The sequence below is a fragment of the Sylvia atricapilla genome, chromosome 1, assembly GCF_009819655.1.
Source record: "Sylvia atricapilla isolate bSylAtr1 chromosome 1, bSylAtr1.pri, whole genome shotgun sequence".
NCBI lineage: Eukaryota > Metazoa > Chordata > Aves > Passeriformes > Sylviidae > Sylvia > Sylvia atricapilla.
The window spans coordinates 138732248-138755234 of record NC_089140.1 but is presented as its reverse complement, the minus strand read 5'-3'; the positions used below and the strand labels follow the sequence as shown (position 1 = coordinate 138755234).

The following is a 22987-nucleotide window of genomic DNA, read 5'->3' as shown; positions in this document are numbered from 1 at the left end:
TCATCTGATTTCAGCAGGAGGTTTACCTGAGTAAGATCTTCCACTAAGCAGAATAATTTCTTGTTCCCCCTACCAGGTAACAAATGCTGGCTTAATACATCAATCCATCATCACACAGTTATGTATTATCTGTAGTCAAAAGCCCCAATAAAAAATTCTAATCTCCTTAGAATGACAAAGGAGAAAACTAATGTGAACCTATTGCAAATAAAACTGAATTTCCTAAAAAGCAAGGCCCATTTACACCTTAATAACACAACGGTCTTTCCATCTATCAGTCTGGAAAGTCAGTACCACTTGGTATCACATAATTTATTTTGTTCTAACAAACCTGTTAGTAAAGTGAGCCCTACGGCTGTTGGAGAGAGAATTGTGGAGTGGGAAAACATTATGTCTAGTTCTGCATGGTAAGCACTGTTATGGCCAGGGGCAGAATTGAAGTTGTTTTTTGGAGCACTGGAGCATGCATTTTGAAGTGCAACCCTTGCTTTTGCCAAGAGGTGAGAGTTAATTTCAGTTGGACAAAAATAGAGGGATTGCAGACAGACCTGACTCTTTGTTCTCAGTTCTGCTGTAAGCATTGCCAGGTATGTAAAAGAGGAAGATTTAACAAACTGTCCTGGTTCTGGCCAGTTCTGGCCAGGGTTAATTTTTGCAGTAGCCAGGAGTGGGCATGGCCAGGACCTGGAGGTTATTCTATTCCACCTCTTATCATTTCCCAGGGATGGGGAAAGGGTCGCTTTGGAGTTATGGTAGTGTGGCAGCACAGTGAGGTATTGTCAGGGTGAGCACTCACATGTGAATCATTTGCCTCTTGTATATTCTGTCATTGGTATTGCTGCCGTTACTGTTCATTTTCTTACTTCATTGCTGTTCCCAGTAGATTGTTCTTATCTCAGTCTATAACCTTTACCTTTTGTGCTTCCGATTCTCCTCTCCAGTCCACCACAGAGGAAGAGGAGGGGGAATGTGGGAGTGAGTGAGCATGGTTTGGAGTGTTTTGGTGGACACACTCATTTGGGGAAACCATGACTCACATTTTGTAAGGAAATGTAGGAATTAGATACCTGAAGGAGAGGCATGTCACTTCCCTTTACAATGAATGGCTGGGTGATATGCCAAAGGGTTTTTTTAATAACTTGATATAACTTCAGGGAAGTAATGTCACTGGGTAACACCCCACAGGCCACTCTGAACTGTGACACCAGCGGATGTTCACAATGGACCCCAGTCTTACCTTGCCCTTATTATTTTTTGATTTTCCAAGAGCACGTGCTCTGTTTAATTGTCATGACTCAGTGGTACCTTTTGACATGGACACACAGAAATCCACCTCAAATCTTCTCTCATAACTTATCATGGTGCAATGTTGGGAAAGATGGGACAGGAAGGGCTTAGGGATATGACTGTTTGGTAAGAAATACTGGAGATATAAAATCTGTGAGTGAAATAGAAATGAAGGGCAGCTTTGAGATGTAGGCATGGCAGGCAGGAAGACGCTGATTAGCTGAAGATAGGTTGAAGGACAGAAAACAAAAGGACCCAAGAATGCAGCCCCTCTCCACCCTGCCAAGGCATCAAGGAAAAAGTAGATAAGAAAAGTAGTCTTCAGAGTTTAGAATATAGGATGATATGGTAATTTAGTAGTTCTCATAGGTTGCATACAAAGTTTATCGGTTTTGTATCTTGTGCCGGTTGGTCACTGTAAATTAGAATATTCAACACAAAAGGAGATATAATGTATTGTAACATGATCCTCGCTATCTTCTTCTTCCTCTTTCTCTTCTTCTCCCTCTTCTTCTCCCTCTTCTTCTTCCTCTTCTTCTCTCTCTTCTTCTTCCTCTTCTTCTTCCTCTTCTACCTTGCTCTCTCTTACAGCTCTGACCCTGGCACTCTTCTCAACTCTCTTACCCCTCTTAGCTTTTTTACCTCCCTTCCCTCATACCCCCTCTCTCTCTCCCTCTCTCTTTGGGGCTTGCCTTCAGCCGAGGCTGGTGGCTGAAGCAGGCTCTCTTTACCCACGACCCTTGCAATAAAACCACGTGTTTCTAGAATATCTCAGGTCTGCAGAGTTCCTTCTCCCTGCCGTCCACGGATGTCCTTACAGTGCAGCACTATATAAGTTATGGGTTAATAGTTCAGAACACTGCTCATGCGTGGCAGAAAAGAGTTTGCCTGAAGGCTAGCTGAAAACATAAGCAGGGCTACCTAAGAAAACAAAGAGTTGTTTGCCAAATATGAATGGAATGAACTCACTCTTGTGATCCATGGTACATATTTGATACTTACCTTAATAGGCAGGAAGAGGAGTGTCTGCCAAAAGGCAGGGAAAGCACCATCCCTTTCTTCCCCAGATTTCTTCAACTCTTGTGGTAATTTAAATTTTCTTTTTCATCCTGAGTGAGTGTTGAGTTTGCTAACACCAAACTCACATTTCATTACACCTGTGATAATTTGTCTGCTGGTAATTTGAAGGTTGATTAGTTTTTTGTTACTTCTAATTACAGACAGGCACTCTAAATGTTGCTTTACTGCCAATCTGCTGGTCTAGTCAAGAATAATTTAGATATTTCTCTTGCAATTGAAAGAAACAGCTGATGGGCAGACAATCTGGCTAATGGCTTGATTTAATACATGTTCTCTCATGGTAGATGATACCAACAAAGAAAGGCCCATGTTCTGCTTTCAATGGCAGGGCTTGTTATATCAGTTAATTACCATTTGTTGTTAATCAATTACATTCTACCAGCACATATAGTCTCTATTGACCTGTAAGAGGGGTGATGGTTATTTGGCACAGCACACTTCTAGCTTTAATCCCTGGGCTCTTGGCAGAAGACACAGTCTGGTTTCTGATTCTCTCCTGATTCAATCTGAATGGTGATGGAGTGGAAGCTGTAGTGCTCAAACAGGGCTTGGGTAACATCTCTCAAAATCTTCTGGCTGTTCATTGTGTCTGCTGCAGATGGCAGAAAAGAACCAAAACACATACATTGTGATAATACTTTAAAGCAGTATTGTATACTTCTAATATAGACATTGATAACTGATATAGATATTGTATACTTCTAGCATAGATACTTTAAACAAGAAGTTCATTTGAAAAGTGTTTCTTGTCCTTTTTATCATCCGTTCAGGAACCTCCATGTGAGCAAACCTTTGTTCATTCAAATGTGGCCGGAATACGCAATTTCGGCAAGAGTTAAGCTAAGTTAAGTAATCACCATAGAAAATCAGTTTGGCAGAAGACTGGAAGAAAGCAGAAATACATAATAAAGATTAGTTCATCCAGTCAGGGAGTAACAGCAGTGCCAAGTGGTTTGGTGGCGGATAGACCCTCTGTTTTTGGAAAGGGGGACTCTGTGGAGGACTTCACCTCTAGCCCTGTCCTTGGCCAAACACACCTGGCTTTTTTTTTTTTTTTTTTTTTTTTTTTTTTTTTTTTTTTTTTTTTTTTTCTTAATACATAAAAAGCTGACAGACAAATAAGAAAAATTACCTGAGTAGTGGACAGTTTGTCAACTGGGATAAGGACTACAATTTAAAATAATATTTTAAAATATGAACTGGAGCTACCTCTAAACTTCATCTATATTTAAAGATTGTTCTACTGCTGAAGGTACATCAGGAATGCATACTGGCTCTGTATGTTTTTCTTGTAGAGACCAACAGTTTTCAAGTTTGACAAAATTATGGTAAAAATCTGGTTTGAGTCTAATTATTTTAATTTAATTTAAGTATCTTGTCTTTTACTTCATTGTCCCACAACCTCTGCAGTTTTCAAGTTCTGGGCTAAGTAGAGGTCCCTATTGTTTGGACAATGATCTGAGAGGTTTATTTATTATTAATGTTGATTTTATTTTTCCAACAAAACTATGATTTTTTTTTAACAAGCAACAGATATACAGTCAGTTTAATCTGAATCAAGAAAGACTGACCTTTACTAGACAGCAGCTGAATAGTTACTCCCTGCTTACAGAAATTTACTGACCTGTGGCAATGTGAGCAGAGAGAGCAGTTTGATTCATTGTCAGAGACCAAAGATGAAGGTTGTGAACAGACTCCACTTTTTCAACTGCTAAAATTCTTGCTTTTACAGCATCATAAGCAAATCCTTTTGATGTTCCTGAAAAGGAGAAATTGATGGGAAAAAATATTTTTAAGGGATAAGAATTATGATCAATAGAGGAAAATGAATCATGAACCTTTATTCACTCAGATGTATTATTTTTATAAAAGTATCCAATGCTTTGGAAAGGCCATCTATTTCAGAGTTCCCTGTGCTATATTATCCTATCCCTTGTTTTAAACTTCTCCACGGAAGGTTGAGACGCATGTGTGTTTTAGGGGGCAGTATGAATGTCCAGTTTACACAGGGTAGCGAGCTATTGAGCCAGATCCTGTCATAGTTTTGCAACAACATCTTTTGTGAGGGCATCTCTATGCCTATGTGAGCAGCATGAATTCATCATGCTCCCCTTGGATCAGTAAACTGAAACAGCAGCTCCAGCATCCAATTTCTTTTCAGAAAATTCTGAGCAGAACAATCTACTTAGGAGACAGAAGACTCCCCAGAGAGTTCCCCCAGGAGGACAGTGGGCTTGATGCAGAGGGGAACAGAGCACTGCTGACTTGGGTATGTCAGCACTGCTTACAGAAGTTGGGAGTCACTGCTTTGAGAAAGACACTCTTGAGTGTCAGGGGTTGCTCCCCCTTCCTGGTAGTTTGATTTTTTTTTCCCAAGTAACCAAAAGATTTGATATTTTGGCAGCCAAAATACAATCAGTTGCTGTACTCTTGTCTAGGTACATTTCTACATGGAAGTATCTCTATCTCACAATCACTGGAAGCAAACCAACCCTGGAATGAAACTACTGTAACAGTATCATATATTTTATTTCTTGGAACAAGTAGGTGCAAGTGAAAGAGAGAAGGAATAGCCACCCAGGCAGCCACACTGAGTATCCATTCAAAACCTGCACTGTTAGAGCTACTTTTCCCTTTAATCCTCATGTCTTCACAGCTGAGAAAGAGGTTGCATTATATTATTAAGTGTGACAAAGGCAAAAACATGCATCTGTGACTGCTCAAGTCATTGCAAATCAAATATTCAGGCCCATTGCTGACAGGATTAAATATTGCTAAGCCTGGCTCTTCTTGCTGCTGCTGTGCTGAGAATTGTTTATTCCCATGCACTGGAATGCAACTGGAAATCTCCAACAGCTTGCTTTTCTGGACTCATGTAACTAAAAATCTTTTAAACTTCTGTCTCTTGCACTCAGACTATTTCACAGACACAGTCGTGAAAAGCACAGCCCAAGCACATTTCTCTTGGCGAAGACTTATATTTCACATGGGTGAAGGAAATACAAAATGAACAAGACGAGTAGCCATCTCATATGCCAAAGGAGTGATAGAAAGAAATGCTACACATATGGCAAACAAAAGCAACTCAGAGCTCATTAGCAAAACAGCAGTACACAGATTTTCACAAAAACTGGCGTATGTATAAACCTAATGTAATGGTAGAAAACAATTTTGATTAAAATTAGAAGTAGGTTTAAAGAATGATCAGAATCATGAGAATATCGGAAAGTGATGCTGAAATGTGCTATTATATTTTTTCACTATATATAAGCATTATGGAGAAAACAACAGAAAAAGAAATCAAAGTATTAAGTGTATTTATTCTGGAATCAGGTCCTACCTTCCATTAACACAGTTAAAATATCCCTTAAAATCGTGATGGTAGTTGCCAAAATGAAGATGGAAAACACAAATGTGCAGATTGGATCGGCTATTTTGTACTCTGGCTAGAAAAATATGAACACACCATTTTGTTAATTTCATTTTTGTTGGTTATTGTCGTTTTTAATTAGTTAGCATGAAAAAAATAATAAATTCCATTTATCTAGTACAGAATGAGTGCTGGCATCCTTTACCAGCTAGGGAGCCTCAGCACAGAGAAAGAGGGCGCTACAGATGAAGAAAGGGAGAGACACCAAAGTATCCAGTTGAAACACCAAGAAGCAAGGGTTACACTCTCCACAGTTATTTCAGTTCCCAAGAATAAGTATAATTCTCTTTGATACAATTACAGTGTGTATGATTAAGACAGAGGAAATATTTACATAATACCTTGTGTCACAGTGCTGTGAAAATAGCACTTATCCTTGATTGCAAGGAAGGCATATCAACTAATAAAACCCACCTTAAAGAAGATGATAAGTGCACTAATTAGCACACTAATGCTCTGGAATAGATCTCCAATGGTATGCACAAAGGCTGCCCGCAGGCTGGCATTGCTCAGAGCTGGCTTTTCCAGAGGGGCTGACACGCATTCCCTGGCTTGTGCCCCATGGCTGTGCCCGTGGCCAGTCTGGTGCAGAATCAGGCTTAGTCTGCAAGAGATGTAAAGCTGCAAATATCAGAGGATATGCTGCATCTCTGAGAGCAGTGAGGTCATACACATCACCACCCCTGTCACTTCTGAATGCTGAACAGTAAAATCTGACACATTAAGTAGAAATGCAGAGTGGCTGAGCAGACAATTCCTAGGTTTTCAGTGATTTGCATAATCAAGAAAGTCTGTGAATGGAGTAATTAATGAAGCCTCATTTTCTACAGAGTTCTTGAATATTCTGACATCTAATAAAAAGTGACATGGAGAATAATCTCTTCCTGGGGTTTGTAGATTCATAATTTGCCTTCCCAGTGTGGCAGCTAACAGAAAGGGGGAGAGCAACTGCAACTTGCAATGAGAAGCAGGACCTCTCTTTTTGGCCCCTTTCCATATCCTCATGGAACTCATAAACACTTGATATTTTTGAGGCCATTATCTCTCTCTATTTTTTTTTTAATTGAATTCCAGTAGCAGGTTCAAGATTCAAATGTCATATGAGAGGAGAACAAAATAACTTACAGGATGTTGATGAGCACAGCAGAAGCAGAGGTAATGAGCATCACTGTAGCATCAATATCATAATCTGGGTGTAGCAGCCTCATGCAAGCCAAATATGTCAACACACCAGTCACTATCCAAACTATTATCATAGACATCAAAGCTCCCAGAATTTCTAGGAATGAAAAAAATCTGATTTTAACAGTCAGAATAGGAAAGCAAAAAATGTAAGAGGTTGATGATAATGGTTCCAGGTTTATAAGCTTAATAGCAAGGAGAGCTGCTTCTTGTATGCTGGCAGTCTTAAAGCTCACAAAGAATGGACCAAACTCCTTTCTGACTATAGTAAATCCAGTGGCTATCCAGGGTAGCCTTGTGTATGTGGTGGCCTAACCCTGTTCTACCTGCTCCTACTGTTTTTCCCTTTCCACCGCTGAGTTCATGCAACATTCTAAGAAATTGGAGAAATGTGAAAAAACATTTGGGGAGTTCTTGAAAGAGCAAAAGGAGTTTGCCTGGCCCTGACTGTGGCGTGAAACCCATAAAGACCAGCCCTCCTCTCCCAACAAGACCATCTTCATCACAGGAGCAGAGGTTTGAAGGAAAGAGAGAGGCACAGCTCAGCCAAATCCACTGTCAGACATAATTCCCTCCATTAGCCTCCCCTGTTTCTGAACACCTCTCACCACTTCACACTTCAGAAAGACAGTAGCAGCTCCCAATGAAGTCCTGTCAGCAAAACTTATCCTGGAACTCATTCTGCCAATGCCACAAAGTCATTTTTGTGCCACTAGCTGTGATGAGAACAAAAGAAGTTATTTTTTCCCCAGGGTAGCAAAATTTAATTTTGTCTCTATTGGCTTTGAGTTGGGCTCAAATAAATCCAGTCCCCAAGGCCACCTTTTATTGCACTGTTATAGGAGAGGTCTAGGGAAGTGCATATGAACATGCAGCATGCTTTTAATAGGATATGGAACTAGTAATTGCCATGTGACTTGAATGGGTAAATGAGCACAACCGAGACAATACCAAGAAAATGCAAGCTCACAGTAAATGAAAAGCAGTAGACAGTCAGAAAGCATTTGCACAGACCTCCACTGACGATCCATTAAAACAGCTTATGATTTTTTAAATATGATTTTATGGGGATCCTCCCCATTTGCAGGCTGCAAAAGCTTATCAAATAACCATTTTGCCTAAAAATGAAAAATAGTAAATCAAAGTGCACCGACAGGGGAATCTAGTTTTGGTTAAAAGTAGATAGAAGGAAACATAAGTCATACAAATTTTTTTCTGCTAGTTGCAGGTTGAACCCCTGCAAACTCGGCCCAGCTGAAGGTGTTGATGGCTGTGCTGTCACTTGCATGAAAGCAGCCGAGAGCTCTTGTGAACACATGTATCCCTGTATGGATTTATGCATATCTTCCATAACAGAACATGTTAGTGGTCATCTTTACATAATAATTTTCAATGTAATATCTTGGCAAAAGCTTACAGATCAGTTCAGCTGCACTAAATACTTCACTCAAGATGTTCTCAGTTACTTTTTTTCAGAACTACTAGCACCAACAGAGCACAGCTGTGGGAATCTTTGACTACAGAGCTGAGGAAAATGAAGGTGCAAGACAGTTTTTGTACCTGAAAATAGTTTGGCTCACACTATTAATCTTATTCAATATTGTGTTTCTGTGTTTGTAAAAGTAGCTGCACTGCTTTGGCATGGAGGGCAGGAAGCATTCAGATGGCTAAAGCTGAGCACTGCCATACAGAGTCTTTTCATGACAATATATATCAGTTTGAGAGAAGCAGTGAAGAAACATCTTCCAGTGTCATGGAGGGCTGCACCTGCAAGACCTTGGTAGTCAGTGAAGAGTGACTTATGCCACCTGACTGCCCTTAGCTACTCTATTAAGATACCCACCTGCATATTAAACTGAGAATATAGCAGGGAAAATAAGCAAGAAACAGGATAACAGTCATGGAATGCAATTAAATAGCTTCTAACATTTGATGCAAGACTCTTTTAGCTACCAGGATAAAAAGAGAAATAAAGGATTGGAAGTTCTGCATTGCAATGACAAAATAAGAATAATCTACTTCAGACTGAGGATGAAGTCACATAAAGTGGCTGAACTTGCCTACATCCACAAGAGAGGTCTCTCACTCTTTTCCCCCCAAGGATAAAAGATAAGAAACATGAGAAGTAATGGTTGACCAACTGATATTAAGTAGTAGTTTACTAAGGCTGCAAAATTCAGCTGTGTGTTGTCTACATAATGCCAACCATTCCTGAGCCATACCTCCCACTCACCCAGCAGCCTGTTTCCAACAGAGCTGGTAGAATACACTTAGGGAGCTACAGAAATACAGGATGAGTACGGCATATGCCTTCCCTGGTACTCCCTGCAGCTACAACCAACCTTGGCCTACAGACATGAGTCAGAAGCTGTTTCTGCACTTTACTACTGAACATCTTTGAGGCATTTATCATCTGAGTCCTTGGTTCTGGTGCACAGGTGTCAAGAGCCATTTGAGGTACACTGTCTCCATGTGTGGCTTGACACAAGGTGTATAATTGACCCATAGACTTCCAGAGCGGCAAGTGGATTTCAAATGGCACAAATCATTTACATATAAGCAACAAAACTGAGCCCTGAGACATTCAACATGAGACTTACTTTCAGACAGAGACAATGAAATTGCTTACCTGTGGGCATTACCTAAGTGTCTAAGCTCCCTCTCTGGAGAGTGGACATCAAATTAATGGTGATTCACACAGTTCCCTTCTTCACTGGCTGACTAGGAACACCTACTGATTTCTTAGCTATGAGTGTCTAGTCACATTTAACATGTCCTGATTTTGTGCTTGGCACCTTGTGCAGTCTCCTATAGGTTTTGTGCAACAGCTGCCACTGCCATGCATAAGCCTCTGCCATCCTAGGGATGTAACACTGGACTTCTATGTTTAGGAGGATGAATGGAGTCAAGATTTCTGTTGAATCTATCAGAGACTTGGACTCTGTGCTTAAAGGTGCTCATATGCATTGATATTTAGGTATCTAAATCTTGAACACACTCATACTCCCAGAAAATTATTCTCATGGTAAGTATTTTTGCTGGTGTTCTTGTCTTTTGTAAAACTTGTATTTCATTGTCAGGCTTTTGGTACTAGAAATCATCTGTAAAATCATTGTTTTAGGTTGAGGACAGAGTGCTTTAAAAATCTGTTTGTGTCTGGTAAAAACCAACAGTGATAAAGACATATGAAAGGAGACAATCTAGAAAAGGGTTAATGTTAAAGGATCTCACTTTTCTACAAATGTAACATTGTGGACTTTTAAAAATAATTTAATAATTTGCCTTAGAAATGAAGCAAACACAAATTTTTATGGCTGCTTTTATAGAAATTTGTTTCATAACAAGTTGAGAGCTCAGTCCTCCACACAGAGTCAGTGAGAGAAGTTGCTGTTATTTCAACCCAAGTTAGCACCAGCCCAAAACTGTGGTAAAAAATGAACTGAAAGACGTGCTCTTAGATAAGAGATGACTCTTTACTTCTTTGCAATTCACTGCCTTGCTCTGTTTCCTGTCCTGAGAGCTGTGGGAGCATTAGTGCACTGTCTCTAAATGCCTGCAGACCCGTTGGACATCAGCAGGTTCTCCAGTCCCTGGCTATGGTAACTCCCCTTTTCCATTCCACATGTTCATACTGTGACATGTTTGCTACCTGCTCGGTGCCACCCAAAGGTGAACTGTTTGGTAGGAGGTTTGGAGGTGAGCCACAGCGAGAAGAGGCTGATCAGGAAGCTGGTCAGGTCCACCAGGATGTGTGCCCCATCGCTGACCACCGCCAGGCTCCCGGCGATCTGCCCACCTGTGTGAGACACGCGTCCGGGTCACGGCTCTGGGCAGAAGTTTGAGACAACCAGATCAAAATCAAGATCTGTTTTGCTGAGAATCAAAGGGAACACTCAATTTTCAGTCATCATACACAAGACCCAAACCTTTTCAAAGGTAATTTCATTTTGTACCTCATTCATGCAGTGGAAGGTATGAATTAATAGAAATACATAAGCCACATTTCTTTCTCAGAGAGAGACCTAAGAACAATAAGAGCTGTGATACATTAGTTCTGTAGTTACATTACAGTTGTATTGTTTGACTAGTTTAATATAAGATTTTTTTTGTGAAAGGCTTATTAGGAATCACATTTCCCATATCCTCCCACTATCCTTTCACAGAACAGTGATATTTTTATGTATGTACAACAGTTCAGAGACCTAGCTTATGGGATTAATTTCCTATTTGTTACAGGAAAATATGCATGTTCTTCCTTCTGCCTGACTGTTTATTTGTCACAGGTAACACTAAAACAGGAAAACATGGAAAGATCCTAGTAGAAAAACTGTGATAAGCAATCAACCATTTTAGTGAGGGCATAGAGAAAAATGTTCTGTTCTTAGGACTAATCTATCATTTTGAATCTGTAATGCATGACTTAATTTTCCTGCTAGAGCTCAAAAAATGTGGCTGAATATCATTTTACTCTGTGGGGGTTTGGATTTATGTGGATTCTGAAGGAAAAAACCCACCAAATTAAAAACATTTTGGGTTATTTTAATTCACATTTCTTTTACTCAGTAAGCCAAATATATTTTGCCAAGTTCTTCTAACTATGTCTCAGGGCTAAAGGCAAATCCAAATAAACTAAAAGTTTTCTTCAAACTGCCCCAAGCTCCTGGTGACTGCAGGAGAAGACAAGGATCCCAGGCAGGACACTGTCCTTCTAACACATTACAGCAGAGGAAGCTTTTCATCAAAGTGCAAATGTAGAAAAGTAGACATGTGAAATAATAGAGCCAAAACACCTAGTTTCTGCATTTGGCAATGCACTTCCATTCTTCAGTCATTTAATTAATTTCAGCTCGCTCATTTCTTCTGACCACAACTCATATGAGAATTAATGAATCCTGAAAAACATCATAAAATGCCTCATTCAAATCTTTGGCAGCATACCACCGCCAAAAGGACATGTAGATAGATCTCTTGTTTTCTTATAGTTGGAGCATTTTCATGCCAGCAGGATGGACTGTCTGTTTAATTTCCTCCTGTATGCATATTTTAGATTGGAATACCTGACACTGTAAGTTTTTTCAGCACAGAATTTTGCTCCAAGTTACTTCCCAAAAGGGAGAAAGCATGGCTGCAGAATTTGGGGGCATCTCATTCCTTGCAGTAAAATGAAAAATTCATCAGAATAAGTATTTCCCAGCACATGCTCACGTGTAAATGCACAGATACTTCTTGGTCATGGCACATCTCTTAGACTTTCCCTGGTTTCAGGGTAACTGTATATCAAGAGGGAGGCAGTTCTGCTTAGCAAGGGGAAGAAGGCTTGTCTGGTGGTGCCCAGATGCTAATATCCCAGGCATCAGGTATCTTTCAGCAAACAAAAATGTAGATCACAAGTTGTGGGCAAGACCCTATTGCAGTTTATATACTCTATTTCCATTTTCTGTGGGACAGCATCTCAAAAGCTTGCTGCTAGCCTGCTGTCTTTAAAAAATGTTTGCAAATTATCATTTTATATATTGCTGACATAACTAATGCCTTGGGCGAATTTCAGAGATCTCAGTCTGCTTAACTTAGCAACTTGTCTCACTGATCAAGTTTTTGTGTTCTGCTCTGACATGAGACCACATGCAGTGTTTGTCTCTCTTTCTACGCCTCAGGTGGAAGTGCTTTGAAATCCACATTTGGTTCTCAACCACCAAAAATTATTGGAAAGCACTTTCATATCTGGGCTCTACAGTTGGTAGTATTGGTCTGACTGTTATCTCCAGATCTATGGAGATTGTGATGGATGTGCCTTAGAAGAACAGAAGACAATTGTTTTTCAAAGTTGGTGGTGGTGCATCAGGCTCAACCAGCAGTGCTCCATTTGGGAAAGCAGTAATGGCCAGCACAGATGGTTTGAGCAAAAACATCATGAAAAGATCTAGGCGTTCAAAGAAGCACAACTTTTCAGCCTCTCTGAGACTGATGCAGCTTTGTTTCTTCTGTTTAGCAGAATAATGCCCACGGACACTGTTAGCCCTCAGAGGGCAAGGAGGGGAGGGAAAGATATTCTTTATCTTCAGGAGTAGAAAAAAGTGTTGTAGTCATAGGTTTTTACAGCTTTTTGTCAATACTCCCAACAAGTGGCCTTTAAGACTTACCATTCCCTATAATGGATGTTTATAGCTTTATAGACCACAAGCAGTAGAAATTGTCAGTCACTCAACGGTCAATCATCAGGCACAGCAGTCTTGCCTAATGATTAAAAAAATTAAATGTATGGTTCATAATTACAAAAATCTCCACAGAGAGCTGTCTGTAACTGCAGTTAATAACTGGTTTGTCAAAGTTTAATGGTCTGAAGCAAAACGGTCTTCAAGCCTGTTACTTAAGCTGTCACTGCAAAAAAGCTGCATGATTCATTAAGCAAAATGAAACATTTAGTTAACATATCATCTGTCCTTCCAATTATCCTCTAGCACAGCCGCATTCACCAAACTTAAGCCTACTGATTATATGGTTTTGTTAATAATGCATTACTTCTGGTGCTGGAAATTACTGCATAGGGATTAGCAGCATGCACCAGTTTTCATGGGGGAAATGCACGTGACCTACAAACAACAGGGCTTCATGCAGAGGGAGCACGTGGGAGGGAAGAGTTGGAGAAGTCCCTGCTGGGTTTGGCAGCCAGAGGAGAAGGCAGAAATGCAGCAACTCTTTCAGTGCCTCCACTTCTCATTTGTGGGGAAGACAAAGCCTTTCTGTTTCATTTTCATGGGGCTCCAGAGATGTCTGAGCCGGGAAAATATGGGTTTCAGAGGCCTTCCTGGCTGATTTTTGTTACATCGGCTGGAACACATATGGCTAAAGTCTGTGGGATTCCTCATGCCTTCCCTTACCTCAGCTCACTGCAGAGAAGGGCAAATTAAAGAGCCAGGAACTATCAGGTGGATATAAATATCACAGAGTCCATGGAGAGAGCAGAGCAGTGAGACAAAATGAAAGCCAATGCTCTGTGAGCAAGCCAAACACTTACACTGGATATTGTAGGGTGGCTCCAGAAGTGAAAGCTAATTAGGAAAGGAAATAATCTTCCATTGATCCAGAGACACACCAGCAGGCCAATTTAAAAGATAAACGTGCCCTGATATAAATACATTGACTTAACTGTGGAAAAACAGATGGTGAATCTGGCCTTGGATTTTCCAGGATTTTGAAAAGACTCTCTTGCATTTATTTTCAGATCCTGCTGCTAGCAGCCTTCATTGGTGCTGAGGTCTCATTGGCCTGGATAAATATGTAAAATCTTTTAATCTTTTAAAAAGAATGTAACCCAGTTTATTAGAAACCTTCTGTGATGCTAAGACATGCATCAGTCAAGCTTAAAGACCTGGAAGAACAGTTCAGATCATTAACTGTTTTTTGTATTCCTACCCAGATGCAATCCTAGAATGAATATAAGAAAATATTTTGATAACTTCCCTTAAACTCTCTTGTTCCCCCAGTTCTTTTAATGACCAGGGACACAGAATTTTTTAATACCAGGTGGGTTCACCCCTGTCAGCATGGTCCCTGCAGTCGGAGTGCACACTGAAGACAAGAATGTGGCTGTGCTGGGCACCAGGCTGGGCTCTTTTTAAACACACATACTCCCCTGTTATCACAGCAATCATGAAGAAGGTGCAAATTACTGATGCTACACAGAGCTTCCTCCTAGCTTGATGCTGCTCCCTCTTTCTGTTCTCATGGGCCTGTGAGTAGCTGTGACAGTGATATGCTGGATTAGCTCCTGTAACTTCTTCTTCCTGCTGCTGCCTCTCTTCATTTGAATTCTTCTGAAGCCAGCTCATCCTTTGGGATAGAAAGAAATAGAAGGTTAAAAAAGAAAAACCCTGGTTATTCAGCCATTTAGCCCTACAGCCCCAGAAATTATGTAATTAATGCTTTCAAAGGGTAAAAGCAGCATTGGGAACAGCAGACCAGATCATAGAAGAGGCTTGCTCGCACAAGCAAGGCTCTGTGGGAGGGAGCTGCACATGAAATGAGTGTTCTGGCTGTGTTTCCCAGCTTTTTGGGCTCTCCTACATGTAACAATTTATGAAGCACAGGGTGGCTTTCTTAGGCTGTATATCTCATGCACATCACATGACTTTGAAAAAATTGTACCTCATGCAAATAGCTACCACATTCAGCATAACATGGAGAAAAATTCTACTAAAAATTCAAGATTTCATTCCCAACAGCTTTGTCAGGAAGACTAGTCAAAAAAACACTCCAGAATTCTTTTTCTTAAATATAATGGGCTAAAGATATCTCTCTCCTCTCTTTGCAAACAGAATCATTTTGTCTCAGATTTCCACAAAATCTACTAATATTCCAGCAGAGGCTGAACATAGAAAATATTAAACAAAAAATCTCAAAGGTATTCAAAAATCAAAGAAAGAAATTGTCCATAGTACATGTAACCCATAGCACACGTAGAACCCTTTGTGCCACTGATTTTTTGGTAAGGTGAGAAGTCCAGCACAAGTGGCTCTTTGAGCATTGATCCATCACAAAGTGATTTCTCAGCCAAGTCTGCTCTGCCACAAAACCTCAGTGTTGGGTTCCTGCACAGGAAATACGGGGTGGGGGTAGAGAGGTCTGGGGCCAAGCTCATTGCACAGCAACTGTGGGAGCTCCTGGATGACCACGAGGTCTGGTGCTCTCAGTACAGCAACCAAGAGATTCCCCCTGGGAGGCCCCAAGGTTGTTTGCTGAGCAAGGATGTTTCCTAATCACTCAGCAGAAAAGAGCCCAAATGGCAAAAAAACCTCAAAACCTCTAAACCCCCTCCCAGGGGGGCTTAAAACTTTTCTTTCCCAATACAACACTTGTTGCCGGAGCTGCTCCTAATGTGGTGAGTGCTCTGAGACTGTGGCACCAGAAGATGAATTCTGCCGAGATGCACAAACACACTCTCCCTATAACCACATGTTGCAGCTAGTTAAGGTCTGTGTGTGGAGGGGCTACCCAGGAACACAGCAAACTCCACTTTTTCAAGTCTGAAATTAGCCTGGGGTAGGATGTGACTGGGCTTAGTTGCCCCAGTAATAATAGTGGTTCTTCCCCATTTTGACTTCAGACTTTCCTCTGGGACTAGGAAGAACTGTTTCTTAAGCTGAGTGAAGGAAACCTGTGCTCCAGGAAGAACATGAATCCTGGTGAGTTTCTGTAGTGTTTCTGCACTGTTTATAGAAGTGTCAAGATGCCTAAAATCTCACTGGTAAGAAATCAGCTGGTGGCTGCCAACCTGCAGTAGTCAATGTCCAGAAAAAAAAAATTGTACTGAAATCACAAGCTTTTTCCAGCTGCTTTTTTTGGGCAGCCTGAGGGGGCTGCAGCTGCTCAGCAGGTTTGAAGTCCTGCCAGATGCCCCGCACTGGTGGGCAAGAGGCAAAGGCACCTGCAGAGCTGATGCCTTGGCCTTTTATGTTCATCACCATCACAGAGGTACTGACAAAAGAAGAGCTGACCTATCTCGGCAGCCAAGCCCTGCAACTGTAGATAATCAGTGTGGATTTGGTTCTGTAAATGTTATTGAGATGTTCCAAGGGTGCGACATTCCCCTGAGTCAGCCTGTTTCCCAGCCAGGTTAGCATGTGGTGTCTGTTTGCTCAGCAGAGGAGACTGATTCCCCCTGTACGTGAGGAGCTTGTGTGAAAGAGTAACTGGTCAGATTTAATGCCTGATGCTTGGAGACAGTGAATTTTCTTAGTGCTTTTGTCAGCATTTTCCTTTATTTTCCTCACAACAACAAATTAATAGGAGTTGGACTGTCTAGGGAATGGGCTGCCCATGTGGCAGCTGGGGTCCTCACCATCCAGTCCTTCTTCAGTCCTTTAGTTTTACATTTATCGGGTTCCTCATGTGCACTGTGTCATTTTTGTACAATATTTTACTGACGAATTAGACACAGAAGGTACCACAAATTAATTCCTTCCAGATGGCTGAATAAAATGCTGTAGTTCTCTCACTCTCCCCTGGAGATCAGGGCAGGCAAGATTTTCTTTCTCATGATCTCTCTCTGGAGTTAACTTCCAATGCTTTTCTAGTTTGCATGTAAAATTAATTTCCCCTTACCTCAATTTTCATCAGCTAGCATTGAACATTAAAATCATCTTAATGACATGAGTCATGATCAGCTCAACAGCCTCTCAGGCAAGAATGCCAAAATTACTGCTGCATATTCTGAGCCACCAAGTCCTTTCCTTGCTGTTAACAAAATAGGTCACTCTGTGATCTCACTCTCTTTTAGTTTTTGTCTTTCAGTCTCCCTGTCAACTAACAAAGCCTCAGGGCATCACTGAGGTCCGCAGATCTTGCTGGACAGACGCAAAAGCAAACAGAGACAGCATAAACCCACAAATGTCACATTTTTCTGTCTAAAGGGTACCTAAATAAAAGTGCCCCAGTTGCCAGAGGTGGCAAGCATTCACTGCTCCCTTTGAACTTGCCGAACAGCATCTGGCCTGATAAGTTGGGAAAACTCCTGCCAGCTCCTGTACATAACCATTATTTTTCTTTCAAAAGCTGCCTGCTACTAATTAAAAGAATCTAAGAATCTAAGAGGCAGTTTTATAAAAGTGTGAATCAAAAGCTTAAGGTGCAAAGATCAGCTCTGTTAGACCAGAAACCCCTTCACAGTGTTTTAGAGGAAGATGTAGCCTTTGAGCATCAGGTCTCTGTGCCATCATATTGCAGAGTCACAGATTAAAAAATAATCTTTTTTCCATTTCAAATCCTCTTTTCTTTGTAAAAAAGATAGTCAGGGGAATGTCACAGAAAGGCTCCTACTGAGTCATGCCTGGAAGGGGGAAGCAGAAAATATTAATACGTATTGCAGATTTCACACAAATCATTAGCAATAGCTTTTTATTACAACTTCCTTTCTGTTTATTTTCATTTGATCTGCTGGGTGCCTTGATCTGCAGGCTTATGGGAATAATTGCTATCCTCCTAGACCATTATGAGTTCCCCAGTCACAAGAGGAAAATGTGGAATCACTGTGCTTTCCACAGGAGATCATCTCCTTCATGAGGGAAAATAGTAATTTTCTGGTGCCTGAAAGGAAAACGAAACTGCCTTCAGAGAAAAATTTATCAAAGCCATAGTCACCCTCCTTATGCTGGCACCATTCTGATTTCAATTGATGTACCAATCTTGAATATTTTCAAGGTATTTAAGACCCTGTTAAAAACCTGGCTGTCCAGTTTCTCCTTTTCCTTACTGTGGGCACAAAATAAAGGCAAATATTTATATATTTGCATACACTTAGATGTCTAGTAGATAGGAATTCATGCCTCAGTTATCTTATTTGGCGTCATTTTGAGGGTCTGGCCCTTTATGCATAAACGTATTGTCAAGAGTTTTCCTTCTACATAACAGCATAACAATGGCTGCCTGGAGAGACCAGAGATGCAGGTGGCCAAGTATCCAAATTCTGTCACGAGCATGAAGGAATACATAAGGTCAAAGTACCAAAGAGGGACATTCCCAGAGAGTTACTGCTCCCCAGTTGTGAACTAGAGCTCCTGTCCAATGTCTCTTTACAGATCTTTATTCCACAAACCCAGCTGACTTGAAACTATTGATACAATCTAATTGTGATGTGTGTAAAAACAATTTATCTTTTTTCACTCTGGAGCTGTCTGCCTGCTATTTTAATTAGTTCTTATACTGTTAGAAATAATGAGTGACTATTCCCTGCTTACCAGCCTCACATCATTCATGATTTTAGTTATCATTGTTATACCTCTGAACCATCAATTTTCTGAGCTGATGCCCTAGCTATTTAATTTCTATGTCATATCACTACCTTGGTTCTAACTTTCTTTCTGAGGTGAAGAGGCAAAACTGAATTGGGCATAATGGAGATGGCATATGGCCGGTGCTGGGCAGACACAGCCCTCTCTGCAGGGTCTAGTGTCACCTGCAGGGGGGCAAAGGCAACGGGACTGGGTTTGCTGAGGCTGCTGAGACACTGCGTGCTGCTGGGCCAGCTGACAAAGGAGATAAACACAGGGCCCTCAGCTAAAACGGTCCAGAAATCACAGGGAACACCTATAATCCTCCTGAGCATTGATTCTGTACAGGATAACGAGTGGTGGAAAGCCTTTATTTGATGATGACTCTTTGATCTCATAAGATCATATCTCCTGCAGGAATGGAGAAACAGGAAAATATTCCTTAAGTGCCAGCTATAGAAAATCACTCTTCACCTGAAGAAATCAGGTCCCAGGTTTACTTCAAACTTTTGCCTGCTGGCATGAGCCTGCCAGACAGGAACCAATTAGGAGTCTAACACCTGCAGATAGGAATACCTACAGGTAAATGCCCTGTGTTAAAAACTTTTGCATTAAGACAAACCCTAATATTTTCACACAATTTTCCTGCTTTCTGCATTGCCCACCCCTGGATTTTTCTCCCACCTTGTCTCTTGTCTCAGAGACAAAATAAAAACCAAAACTTTGACTCTTAAAGCCTTGAGTTTTGCTTGTATGATGGTATTCAAAATCCCACTATAAAGACAGATAAAGAACATAATAAGAAATCCATGCTGGATCAACCCAAAATGTAGCTCATAGCATAGCTGACACAATCAGATGCAAATCCACTGATTTATGAAGTGGGATATTGAATATTTCTGGTCAATATTACAGTGATGTGTTGCCAGCAAAAAATAAAATACTCTGGCCCAACTTCATTCATGGAAACTTAGGAACTTGGTCAAGCCATTACCTAGACCATGATAAAGGGTCATCTAGATCATGATATAGGTGATAACAAATAGAAAAAACAGAATATAAATTACTAGTCATTGGAAGAACTTATTCTCTTTTAATACCACCCGTGACTGTAAAAAGACAATACAAAACTATCTTAGAGAACTAGTTCAGACCTAATTTAAAGACAGATGATATATGACTTACAGACAACATGTTTTGCATGAAACAGGAGGTTCTGAGTGCTCAGCTTCAGACACTATGACTAGTATGGTTCATAACCTTCCTCAAGACTGGTGGGAAGTGGTGTCCTGTCCTGAGACCCATCCTGTGTAATGCCTTCCTCTGTTACCTGGAGGAGGAGGTGTAGGGCACCCTGATCACCTTGGCAGGTGATGCCAACCTGGAGTTGCAGCTCATAGACTGGAGGGCAAGGCTGCCATATGGAGTCTGGAGGAAGAGCTCAACAGGAGCTGCCTAATTTCACAAGAACAAATATAAAGTCCTGCACCTGGGACAGACAGATTTGTGAGACCACATCTACAATATTGTGTCCAGCTTTGGGGTCCTTAGCACAGGAAGGATCAGTAAATCAGTGCAGGTTCAGCAGAGGGTGACCAGGATGATTAAAGGCTGGAGCACTTCTGTGGGGACTGGCCTTTCTGTGAGCACCTAGATGCTACCTGCCAATATTCTTGAGGAGGCTATTAAGAAGATGGAGCTTTACTGTTCTACATGGCGGAAGGATGAGGTCATTGGTCATAAATTGAAACAACTTCTGATTGAATATGAGGCATAGAAAAAAGATTGTGAAGTTAATTCACTATTGAAGCAGATGGCCCAGAAAGGTTGTGGAGTTTCTATCCTGAGAGATTTTTTTCAAGACTAGACTAGAAACAGCCCTGAGCAACATTATTCAATCTCTTAGTTGGACCAGAGACATTCTTAAGGTCCCTCCCAATGTGAATTGTACTATTAACCTACAACTGATCTGACTTTCAAAGGGCTCAGTTGAAGCCCACCGCCTTTCAAGCATTTCAAGTTTGACATGGGAAACCTTAATGCATCCAAACCCTCTAGTGACTACAGACAGGTCTGGCACATGCAAAACATTCTCCTCCACAAACCTGAGTGCAGGGAAAGGGGTCAGCGTTCAGGCTTCCTACTCTTGTGGTCAAGATAAAACTAGTTTTGTTTCCTGTATTGTAATGATAGCATTTATTAAAAAGGAAGAGGCTGGGAGATGGCAAGGAAATAGACAATCTGTGTGCAAAGTAAATTCTGTTGAAAGCATTAGAGCTGCTCATTATTGCTACGCATGGGAGACAGAAAAATGTGGTAATTTATACCAATGGGTAAGATGAGCCTATTGCTACTACTGGCTTAAGGCAGCTGCTCTGTGAGCCCTGGCCCAGAGGGCTGCATCCCCCCATGGGCTGGCTGTGGCTCACAGGCTGGCACCCTGGGTCACTGGGCTGGCACCCCAAGCTGCTGGGTGCAATGGGAAACAGGGCAAGGGCTTCCCCTGTGCTACCAGCTCTTTCCAACAGGAGGGAGACTCTGGCTCTCAGCCCCCATTTCTGGTCATTTCTGGAACAGAGTAATTAAATTGTGCAGTTAATCAAATTTCATCTGACAGAAAAAACAAAATGGAGATGCAGCACAAAAGCCACATGGCTGGATGACAAGTCTTCTTCATTTTGGAGAGCTGTGCTACCAACCTCCATCATTCAGCCACCTCAGGACCACCACTGTAGAGCCCTCCTGGGACCAGCCCTCCAGCTCAGCGGCTATTGCATGTAGCTGCAGCATCAGCCCAACAATTGCAATTGCTGCAGCAATTCACCCCAACTAATTTCAAGCCTAAATTAAGAAATAATTATCAGAAAAAATTTACTCCAGGAGGTGTGTCAGCTCTCAGATGGGAGGATCAGCTGCCAGGGATTCTTGCTCCCAGTGTGCATCCTACCCTTCTGCTTACCAGGGATATTCCCCATTACGGGTGATCCAGGGGAAAAAATGCTTCCTCATACAGTAGCCCAACAACTGTCCCTGTCTCAGGGGACCGTATAATGTGTTTGCCAAGAGTTGTCCTTTGTGTCCAGAGGTTGCAAGGGGCCAAAGGACCTCAAGCACTGAAGCTGTGCCCACAAAACTGCAAACATTCAAAAATACACTGAGTGTCTTCAATAAATAAAATGAATTGCAGAATCATACGGGATCTTTTTGAAATATAAATATTACCACAGAAGTCATTTCAGACAGTGCCATCTATATTTATGGAGCCATGTAATAATATTTAAATAATAATCCAGACGTTCAAATGACTAAAATACGATGGCACTGACCCCAGTATAAGAACATGAAGAGACAGATTTCCATTTGAACTGACAGTGTTTATGCCAAGTTTCTGTCCCACATGTTTTAAGAGAGCCAAGCAATAAATAACCTGAAAACCAATGAGATAATGGAAATGTCAAGAGGTGCTAAGCTGTAACTGAGCAGCTATTTTCTTTTAAAAATACTTTCTAGTCTGAGTCAAGAGGAAGAATGAAAAAAAGTTAAACTGCAAAACTGTTTTGTGATAGACATTTATACTCTTTTTTTTAACCCCATCTACAGTATTTCATGTTTTCAGAGGATCCTTCTTCACTCAAGCAAGCATTTACTCACAAGACCTCTGGCACACAAGAGGTACATTAACTCTAAGCCCAACCGACTATCCACAAGAATAAAGCATCACCTTTCTTTCAAACCAAATGGATAATTTAGACATTCAAGCATGAAGGAGCCTTGAGTCAAACATGGTGTCAATAGCACGATTATAATTCAGCCTAAAATCGCAGCAAAATCCATGAGGTTTTACACCCCACAATAAATCTACTAAGCTTATAAAATACGTAGCAAGAGACACCAGTAGATTGTTTCAATCCATCATGGACACAGACACATCAGACTGCTGTCTAGTAAATACTTCAAATATCTAATAAGAAAGTTTGGGAAGGAAAAAATTGAACAAAACATTTTGAAAGTAGTAAAATGTATGCATGGTGAAACTCCAGACTTTGACTCCTGCAGCCAGTTGGCAGATTGGTGATCTCATACCATACCATACAGATCTTGCTGTGACACAGAAACTTCAGCAAAGGAAACAAAGAGTTGTGTTACCTGTCTAGGGCCAAGGAGTACTTCTTGGTGTTCCTTTCACTCACAAGGCAAGTTCTTTCAAGACCCTTTTCAGTAGCCATGAAGAAAGTCAATGGGG

The 22987-nt window shown here is 41.1% G+C and overlaps 1 protein-coding gene across 1 annotated transcript; it reads right to left on the bottom strand.

Annotated features, from left to right (window-relative positions):
- Window positions 1–2605: 2605 nt before the first annotated feature.
- Window positions 2606–22970, bottom strand: SLC30A8 (solute carrier family 30 member 8). Its single transcript, XM_066337093.1, has 8 exons — window positions 22891–22970; window positions 14601–14809; window positions 10629–10775; window positions 6923–7076; window positions 6212–6401; window positions 5708–5813; window positions 3992–4126; window positions 2606–2959 (listed from the first exon to the last, which is right to left on the bottom strand). Exons 1-8 carry the CDS (start codon window positions 22968–22970, stop codon window positions 2814–2816), a joined length of 1167 nt encoding a protein of 388 aa, XP_066193190.1. The 3' UTR covers window positions 2606–2813.
- Window positions 22971–22987: the final 17 nt, after the last annotated feature.

Excerpts from the sequence above, each read along its gene's own strand:
- SLC30A8 (XM_066337093.1), bottom strand. The coding sequence starts at position 22,970 with ATGGCTACTGAAAAGGGTCTTGAAAGAACTTGCCTTGTGAGTGAAAGG. Across the intron at positions 14,810-22,890 it reads TACTCCTTGGCCCTAGACAG|GATGAGCTGGCTTCAGAAGA; the intron begins GTAACACAACTC and ends TCTATCCCAAAG. Across the intron at positions 10,776-14,600 it reads GATAACAGGGGAGTATGTGT|GTGGGCAGATCGCCGGGAGC; the intron begins GTTTAAAAAGAG and ends TGTCTCACACAG.